Here is a 9,646-nt window from a genome sequence, read left to right on the forward strand (position 1 = left end):
CGTCGGGGGGCGCGGTCAGGGCTCGCGGCCGAAGACTATGCCGCCGTGAGGCGGGGTCAGTGCACATGGGCTGAAGACTTGAACCGCCGGGCGGGGGCTGAAGGGGGGGATGGAGTGAGTGCTGGGGGCGGGGTCAGCGCTCGGGGGCTGAAGACAGCGCCGCTGGGGGGCGGGGTGAGTACTCACGGAGGCTCGAAGACAGCGCGCGGTGAGGGGCGTGGCTAGTGCTCGGCGGGTTTTTGACGGTTGCGGGCTCCGGGGACGGTTGGGAATCGAATGGTTGGTGTAAGTGAGAAACGGGAGCTCGAGGCTCCAGGCGATGAAAGTGGGTTTTCCAATTTATATATGTGGGACGTGGAGCGTTGGTTTCTCTCATCTGGTGGTTGTGTGTATCCTCCAGAATGACCCTGCATCTTCTACCGGCTTTTAAAGACAGACTTGCATTTCCATGGCGCCTTTGACATTCTCAGGATGTACCGAAGCTCTTTGCAGCTAACGAATTGTTTTTGAAGCGTAGAAATTATTGTACTGTAGGAAAGATCCCACCAACAGCGATGTTGGGTGAGGGACTAACATTAATCCAGGACCCCAGTGAGAGTTTCATTGCTCTTCTTTGGAGTAGAGCAGCTCTACCCGAGAGGGCAGAGACGGGCTCGGCTTAATCTGAAAGATGTTACCTCTTAAAATGCAGTGCAACCTCAGCCCTACGCTAGAATGTAGTTTGAATTCTCTTCAGAACGTCATTTTGTCATGTTTGGGCTTGAACTCACATCTGACTCAAAGTGGAGAGGGTCTTTAGCAGTTGGGGGAGGGGAGGATTAAGATTTTCGAGACTTTGTTTAGTGCAACATTGTAATTGGATTGCAGAGTTTCCGATACCCCATGTAAGAACTGAGATGATGTGGAAGAAGAATAGCAGACAGTGTTTTGTACAGAACACATTTGGAATATTAGTGAGCACCTACTTGACGTACAGTCGCCTATACAGGGTCAATGACAATCTGCATTCTTCTGGCAGGTTGGTTGGTACCAGAGATAACAAATTTTAAAGTAATTCTTTTGTTTTAAGAAAAGTCATTTGGATGTGGGGAAATGAAGAAATGCTCAATGTTAGAGTTGTGTTGTGAAAAGCACTGCTTGAAAGTTTGGGGGAAGTAGATCCAACATTCTATTTCAAAAGTGAAATAGATAGCAATGCAAAGGAAATATGTGTTGGGTGAGGGAGTGGGAATAATTGGATAATGCTTTTGAGGTTCAGTGAGTATTCTGGTGAGGCAATTTTGTAAAATCAATAAGCTGGATTTTACATTGTAGAGTTGAATGTACAAACATAATTGTTAATTAGTGTGGGGTCGGACATGTCTGTTATGAAGATGCAATGTTTAACATGATTGATGTTTCTCTAATGGTGGAACATTACTGCTGTATGAGATGTGAAGGTATGCTTCACTATTCTGTTTGACACCAAAAAAAGGAAACTTAAGTTGACTCTTCATCCTATGTCCCAGTACATGGAAAATCTGGAAGAAATCAGGAGAAATTTCATATAAAGCCAAAGAAAAACTTATATTTATATGTCTCAAAGCACCTTGTAGCTAATGAAGCACTTTTGAAGTATATTCACTGATGTAATAACTTGGCAGCCAATTTCCAAACAGCAAGTTCTCTCAAATAATGTTCAGATAATCAATTCATTTTTGTGATATTGATTGAGGGATAAATGTTGACCTAAGATATTACTGCCCGACTCTTCTTTGAAGCAGTGCTGTGGGAGCTTTTACATCCACTCAAGTTTTGGTTTAACATCACAGCCACAGATGGCAGCTCCAGCAGGGCAGCATTCCTTCAGTACTGCACTGGAGTGTCACCTTTATCTTTGTCCTCAAGCTCTCGAGTTCAACTTGTACCCTGAACATAGTGATTCAGAGGTAAGGACACTACCAATTGAGCCACAGTTGACCCAACAAGTTAAAGTTTTAAAAACTGTAGATGAGCGAGCCACATATTCTACATCAAGTGGATAAAGCCTCAAATAGATGTATAGGATTGCAGTGACTTGGAATTATTTTTTGTATTGCAGTTATGATTCATAAAAGGAACCTTTAGTCTTTATATGTCTAATTCCAACAAGCTGATTGGTGTGACAGGTAATGAATGACCCCAGCAAGTGGTTACAGAGGACCAACCAGATGTGAATACTCTGCTGGTCTTTTTTTTTCTTGTGGAAAGTCCAACACAATAAATAAATCTGGAACAGAATAGGAACTACGCATTGAGTAGCTGGTTATCCAACTTAAGCATACACAGGGTGCCATTCATTTGGGCCAGCAGTGAATGGCAAAGTCAAGTGAAGAATATCACTTTTGAGATGACTGCAGGCATTAAAATTGGAAATCCTTCTGTAAGGTGAAACCATTCAAATGCTTTTTGTCTACAGGTGGGACCTTGTTATTGATCAAGTATTGCTGTCATGGCATTGGAGAAAATTATCCAGGATGCACTGACCCAGTTTGTTCAACTTCACATCCCAGATGCTGATCTCAGGTGGGTGGTAAAGGAAACAGCTTGCATTTATGTAGCACTTTAGGTTACCAAAACTACTTTGCAGCCACTGAACTACTTTGAAATAGAGTTACCATTTAGGTGCACACAGCAATCAATTTACATACAGTAAGATCTCAAAAACATAAAGGAAGTTGATCAAATGATCTGATTTTAAGTCATGTTGGCCAGGGCATTGGGATACTCCCTTGCTCTTAAAAATATGCTAGACTTTTTTGTTTTACATCCACTTAGTAGGACCTGTGGTTTAATGTTTCACAGTAAAGATAGTACCCTCGACAATGCCTAAATACTATCACTACTCCACTAAAATGCCAACTTGAAATATGTACTTGGACCTTCCTTTCTAGTTTGAAACTGATGTTTTGAATCGGGTCAGAGTATGAACTCAGAACCAAAACTGAATACCCTGACAAAACATTGTCCGCTTTCACCGTATGACCTATTGATAGTTAGTGTCTGTTGATATAGCTAATTGCTATAGTTAAAGAATAAATGAAGTGGTACTGTGTGACAGTTCCCTTGGAATCTTAGTTGCTGTGACAAGCACTTTCTCCATGTTACAGTCTGGAGATGTAGTTAGTGACAGGTGAGGTTCCAACATTCTCTCCATAAAACATGGCTGACCAGGAATCTCTCCGTCTCTTACCATTTGCTACTGGCATGCTTTAAAGGGTTTGTAGGTCGTTACTCAAATGTTTAGCCATGTTATGAATGCACCTTTGGCCATCATGTCCCAGACTGGCATTTGAACCCATAGCTTCTAGCTTATAGGCAGCGATGCTCCCTACTCTGCCACAACACTTTTACATTACGTAAAATGGTTTAATGGCCTTAGTGACCTGGGATTAGGATACAGTTGTTTTTAAAATGGACTCTGGGTAGGGTCAGGAAAGATCTTTGCTGAGACGTTCTCTGATTTTGAATGGATTGCCAGAAATCCACATCTTGGCACAACAATGGAATGCACATGAATACAGTACAAAACAGCTCAGAGGAGAATGATTGTGACCTGGGCATATTCTCCAGGAGGGTGCTGAAAAAAGATTTGGACCACATGGGGCATCAGAAAAATCTCTAGCAAGGAAGGGAAGTCACAGGCACCTCACAGAAAGGGAGCACAGGAACTAGAGGCACAGCCATCAGGGTAAGACACAGGGATCACAGAACAAATTCTTAGGGAAAGAACAGGGACACTGACCTAGGGAAGAGAACACAAAGCTCGATAGGTCATTGGGAGCTCAGAAGGGAATGACTAGTAATGGATCCAAGGAGGAAATGAAAGAAAGCACAATGAACATGTTGTCTACAGAGGTGGTTTAGACCAAATGAACCCTCCATGCAATCACCTGGAACAAGCAGAATAATTGGGTGGACACCTTTCATAGCAAATGGATGTTTTGAAGAAAGCCTGACCAATTGATGTTTCTTTCCCCAACATGAGTGCTTTCAAGCATGTTTTGACACTGCCTAATTCATAACCCAATTTTCTTTAGAGCAAATTAAGTAGTTCTGAAGTATTCTAATGTTGGAAATGTGGCAACAATTTCCACAAATCAAAGTTCCACACACATCAACATAACTGACCAGGTAATTTGTTTTGGGTAAAAGCAAAACACCGTGGATGCCAGAGTTCTGAAGGTACTAAGTATGCCAGAGTAGTGGAGAAACTCAGCAGGTCTGGTTGCATCTGTGAGAGAGGGAAAAACAAGTTAATATTTTGCACCCAATGATTCTTTTACCGGTTATTGATTTTTAAAAAAATACTACTTTTAAGCAGAATCAAGTTGGAATCTATGACACATAAAATCAGACAGTTGTACTTTGTCTCAGTAAAACAATAACAAAGTGATCGAGCTGAAAGTGTTTCAATGGCCTGGCAGAAAGGGAGTTGTGAAACCATACAGTCAGGCTACTAGAAATGCATTTGCATGTTCGATGATCGACACTGTGACTGTGTTGAGATGGGACAGTCACATTGATGATTTTTTTCCTCCTGTAGTGTGATGGATGAGGTGATTCTGTCCTATATCACCAGTGTACTGGAGGAACTTGGATCTCCAGACTCGTCTGAAGAGAACTTTGATGTGGAAATGTTTGTGGAAATGATGGCAGCTTATGTCCCAGGCTTCGCAGAGATAAGCAGGTGGGCAATTCTTTGCACTTGCAGGTAATTTGATAGTGTACTGAATAATCTGAGTTTGAGAGGAGTCCTGTAGAACCTCCACTATTGTTAATAATAGGGTACAGCACCTGCAGTCCTCACTTTCTCCTACAAAATTGTATAGTGTAACATTTGAAAATTTGGGAAAATACAAGTTTATCATCAATGTTAATGTTTTGACATGGAATATTCTGCTCGGTTCTGGTTTGTTCACTTTAGTCCTCTTGAATTTGCAGAATCACTCATTATAGTTCAGCAAATTGTTGGTGACTCAGTGACTAGTGTTATCATTTCTGAATCAGAAGGTTGTGGGTTCAAGCCCCTCGCCAGAGACTTGGACAACATAACTCCAGCTGCGCTATCACATGTGCTGTCTTTCAGATCCGAGCTTAATCTGAGGCTCCATTGTCCCTCACAAGAAGACATCAAAGGTTGCACAGCTATATTTCATTTTAAAAAAAGCAGGGGCTTTCTCCCTGGTGTCATGGTCAACACTTATCCCACACCATGATGACTAGCACCTGATGAAGGAGCAGTTCTCTGAAAGCTTGTGTTTTCAAATAAACCTGGTGGACTATAACCTGGTGTTTTGATTTTTTTTTTACCTTAACCCATATTAGCATTGGATGTAAAATGCTTTGGAGTGTAATGAAATGTAACCTTCCTGTCATTCGGATGGTATAGCCTGAAGTGGTCATTCTTCATGTTGCCAACATGAGTTGGCAATTTATACTTTGCTAATGTGCTGTTTCCGATGGCCACTGTTTGGTATTGAGGAGTTACATGTTTACTACTTCCCTCCGTTGTCGATGGGTTAGAATAATTAATTGGATTATACTTTTGGTCTTCTGATATATTTACCTCAGCACCAGAAAAGACAGTGCCATTATCTGTTAAGCAATCAGAGAAGCTTTAAGATGATGCTGTGCTCTTGCTTGAGTCAGAGGGCAAAGTTAGACTTCATATTGAAGACATGCAGCAAGTAATTTCTGTGAGCACGAAAGCCCTGAATAAGATATGATGGCGAGATATACATTTGTTTTAGATTTAAACTTCAATGTCATATGTAATCAAGTACAAAAGTACATGAGTACAGTGAAAAGTTAGCACGTTTTGAGAAGATTTGTAGCTCAGGTTGAGGTTCTGGATGTAGGTTTGCTTGCTGAGCTTGAAGGTTCATTTTCAGGCGTTTAGTCACCATACTAGGTAACATCTTCAGTGAGCCTCCAGGCGAAGCACTGCTATTGATTTCGGCTTTCTATTTATATGTTTGGGTTTCTTTGTGTTGGTGATGTCATTTCCTGTTCGTTTTCTCAGGGGGTGGTAAATCAGGACCAAGTCAATGTGTTTGTTGATAGAGTTCCCGTTGGCATTAATGGCATTCCAACTGGAACTCTATCAACAAACATGTTGACTTGGACCCGATTTACCACCCCCTGAGAAAAAGAACAGGAAATGACATCACCAACCCAAACATATAAATATAAAGCTTTGTCCGGAGGCTCACTGAAGATGTTACCTAGTATAGTGCCGAAATGTCTGAAAATGAACCTTCCAGCTCAGTGAGTAAACCTACATCCACGGTGAAAAGTTTTCAGTGTCGCCACACATGGTGCCGCCTTGGGTACATGTACCAAGGTGCAAGATAGAAAGAAATAAGGAACAATGTTAAAAGGTAAACATTGCAGTCAGTCTTGGTATATCACAAAAAAGATTGAAGTTAAACATTACAGTCAGTTTTAGTATTGAATGGAAAATAAAGCTAAAAGTTCAACCAGTGCAGTCTTTAAATGCTTAGCCATGTTGGGACTGGACTTCCTACAAGGGCTCGATCACCTCTTTGGCACACTTTCTCTGCCCTGATCATTGCTACAGATGTTGGGGGAACCTCCACCGCCACTTTGGGCTCACTCCTGAGATCTCTGATGCTACCACACACCAGACCGCCATAGCCCTGATCTAGATGCCATCTGCGCTGGGCCTCAGTCTTGCCATTGGTCCACATGTCGGGCATTGGGAACTTACCAAGTGTCCCAGCTGCCTCACACTGGACATCTAGCCAATTGCCAAAATCAGTGTGCCCAGTGGTGGTGGTGGTGGTGGTGCTGCTGCTGCTGTCTGTCTCCATAAGGTAAGTTAGTAGAAAAAAATCTAAAAAAATTAAAACTATAAAGAAAAAAGAAAAGTAAGAAGAGTGGATGAGCATACTCCACTGCCATCTTGCCGAAATATGTAATTAGTGGTTAAGTGAGATAATGCAGAAATAAGTGATTTCACAATCAGTAGATGTGATCTAAAGTACTGCAGTCCTGCTACATCAGTTATCAATGGTAGTGCTCAGTTAAATAACATACCACAGAAGAAGGCTTCTCAAATATCAGTATTCTCTATGATGGAAAAACCTGGAACATTGTTGCACAAGATGAGGCTGAAGCATTTCTAACTATCTTTGTCAGACGTGCCGAGTGAGATATCTCCAGCATCACAGATGTCAGTCTTCAGCCAATTCAATTCACTCCATCAAGAAATGGCTGAAGTCACTGAATACTACAGATACTCTCGACCTTGACCACATTCTATCAATAGTACTGAAGACTTGTGTTCCAAAATGAGCCCGTCCTTAGGCAAATTGTTCCAGTGACGACAACACTTGCAGCTACCTAACAACGTAGGAAATTGCACAGCAATGTCCTGAATACACAAAGTAACACAAATACAACCCAACCAATTATCGCCATCACACCATTCTCGACTATCTACAAAGTGATGGAAGGTGTCATCAACTGTGTTAATAAGCAACACTTGCTTAGCAATAACCTGTGCATTGATGCTCAGTTTGGGTTCTGCCAGACTGCTCAGCTCCTCTCCTTATTTCATTCTTGGTTAGAATATGGACAAAAGAGCTAAATAGCAAAGGTGAGGTGAGAGTAAATGCCCTTGACATTAAGGCTGTGTTGCATTATGCAACCCTAGGAAATCTGGAGCCAAATGGAATTCTACATTAATTTTAATCATACCATAGATGATGATGATTATTGGAGGTCAGTCATCTCAGCTCCAGGGCATCTCTGCAGGAATTCCTCAGGGTAGTGTCTTAGGGCCAGTTGTCTTCAGCCACTCATCAGTGACCTTCACTCCAGCAAAAGGTCAGGAGTGGAGATATTCGCTGATTTTGTGCAATGTTCAGCAGTTTGAGCTGACGAATGGCAAGTAACATTCACACCAATGTGTAAGGCAATATCTTTGACAAGAGAGAACCTAACCATCATCCCTTGATATTCAATGGAATTAACATTACCGAATCCCCAACATCCTGAGGGTTACCATTGACTAGAAACTGGACTGGACTAGCTATATGAATACTGAAGCTATAAGCATAGGTCAGAGGCTAGGAATCCTGTATTGTGTAACGCTCACCTCCTGACTCCTCAAACCTGCCCATCATCTACAAGGCACAAGTCAGGAGTGTAATGGAATATTCCCCACTTGCCTGGATGAATGCAGCTTCAGCAACAAGCTTCATTGCATCCACTTGATTAATTCCACATCCACTTCCTCCATGACCGACACTCATTAGCAGCAGTGTGTACCATCTGCAAGATGCACTGTAGAAATTCACCAAGGTTCCTGACAGTGTCTTCGGAAGACATGACCACTACCATGTAGAAAAACAAAACTTGGGAGCATCACCAGCTGCAAGTTCCCAACAAGCCACACACCATCCTGACTTGGAAATATATCACTTCATTCAGTGTTGCTGGGTCAAAATCCTGGAATTCCATTCATAGCAGCATGGTGTGTCCCTCTACCACATAGACCAAGAATGAGGCTCACCATGCCCCTCAATGGCAATAAAATGCTGGTGGTGCCAACATCCTCTGAATGCATAATTTAAAATAAAGTTTTCAGATCTGACATAGATGAATGGCAACATTTCACACACGTACGGGCACCAGCATTCCCTCTAATTTTCCTACTGTCTTTGCAGGCCTCTGAGTCCAGTGCACAGCACCGACTTCTGGAACAATGCCATGTGCAGCACTGTGGAGTGGCTGGGTATCTGCACAGCTTCGAGGGAGTATTGATGGGAACCATATTTTTCTTTTTCTTTATTAATTTATAGAATGAGTGTGTTGTTGGCTAGGCCAGCATTTATTGCATATCCCTAACTGCCCAAGAGCCAATCACATTGGTTATGGGTCTGGAGTCCTATGTAGGCCAGACCACGTAAGGATGTTTCTTTCCCAAAGGGCATAAATGAACCAGTTGGATATTTTCCAACAATCAGTAGATTCTTAATTCTGAATGTTTTTTATAAATTGAATGCAAATTCCACCATCTGCTGTGGCGGGATTCGCACTGAGTCCCCAGGACATTAATAGTCTAGTGATAATACCACTATGGCAAGGCCTCTCCTGATTTAAGTCAAGATTAGAGTGGTGCTGGAAAAGCACAGCAGGTCAGGCGGCATCAGAGGAGCAGGAAAATCGACATTTCGGGCAAAAGCACTTCATCAGGAATGACGTTTCTTTTTTTTTTATATTTCAAAAATATATTTAATCTATACAATTGGACATGTCATCATTCTGTAAACATTCCATTTCTTTACGTAGCGAAACAGGATAATCATTCGTATTCACAGGTTGGTGCGATTACATTGAGCTCAGACGCCAGCGGAGCCCAAATGACTGCGTGGGCCCCCTGTTCTTCATTAGGCAGGCAGATGTTAGACGGTGGTCTTTCCCCACCGCGCCTTGGCGGCAGCTGCCCCAAGCTTCAGCGCGTCCCTCATGCGATGGAGAACGACCTGCCATTTGTCATACAACAGCCTGGTTGCTCAGTGGTTTGCACTGCTGCCTCACAGCTCCAGGCACCCAGGTTTGATTCCACCTTTGGGTGACTGTCTGTGTGGAGTTTGCA

At 42.4% G+C, this 9,646-nt stretch overlaps 1 protein-coding gene across 4 annotated transcripts in view; it reads left to right on the top strand.

The window, feature by feature from the left end:
* Positions 1-185: 185 nt before the first annotated feature.
* The window catches only part of cuedc2 (CUE domain containing 2), a 34,038-nt gene continuing 24,577 nt past the window's right edge, over positions 186-9,646 (top strand). For 2 of the 4 annotated variants that reach the window (XM_043678740.1, XM_043678743.1), the window contains exons 1-3: positions 186-285; positions 2,438-2,544; positions 4,565-4,708. In XM_043678740.1, the coding sequence (XP_043534675.1) occupies positions 2,471-2,544; positions 4,565-4,708 (218 nt within the window). In that variant the 5' untranslated portion in view covers positions 186-285; positions 2,438-2,470. Of the gene's footprint in view, positions 326-740; positions 1,019-2,437; positions 2,545-4,564; positions 4,709-9,646 lie in introns of those variants that run through there. The other 2 variants (XM_043678742.1, XM_043678741.1) reach the window with 2 other exon arrangements.

Source organism: Chiloscyllium plagiosum, chromosome 38 (genome assembly GCF_004010195.1).
Source record: "Chiloscyllium plagiosum isolate BGI_BamShark_2017 chromosome 38, ASM401019v2, whole genome shotgun sequence".
In the NCBI taxonomy this organism is placed as follows: Eukaryota; Metazoa; Chordata; class Chondrichthyes; order Orectolobiformes; family Hemiscylliidae; genus Chiloscyllium; species Chiloscyllium plagiosum.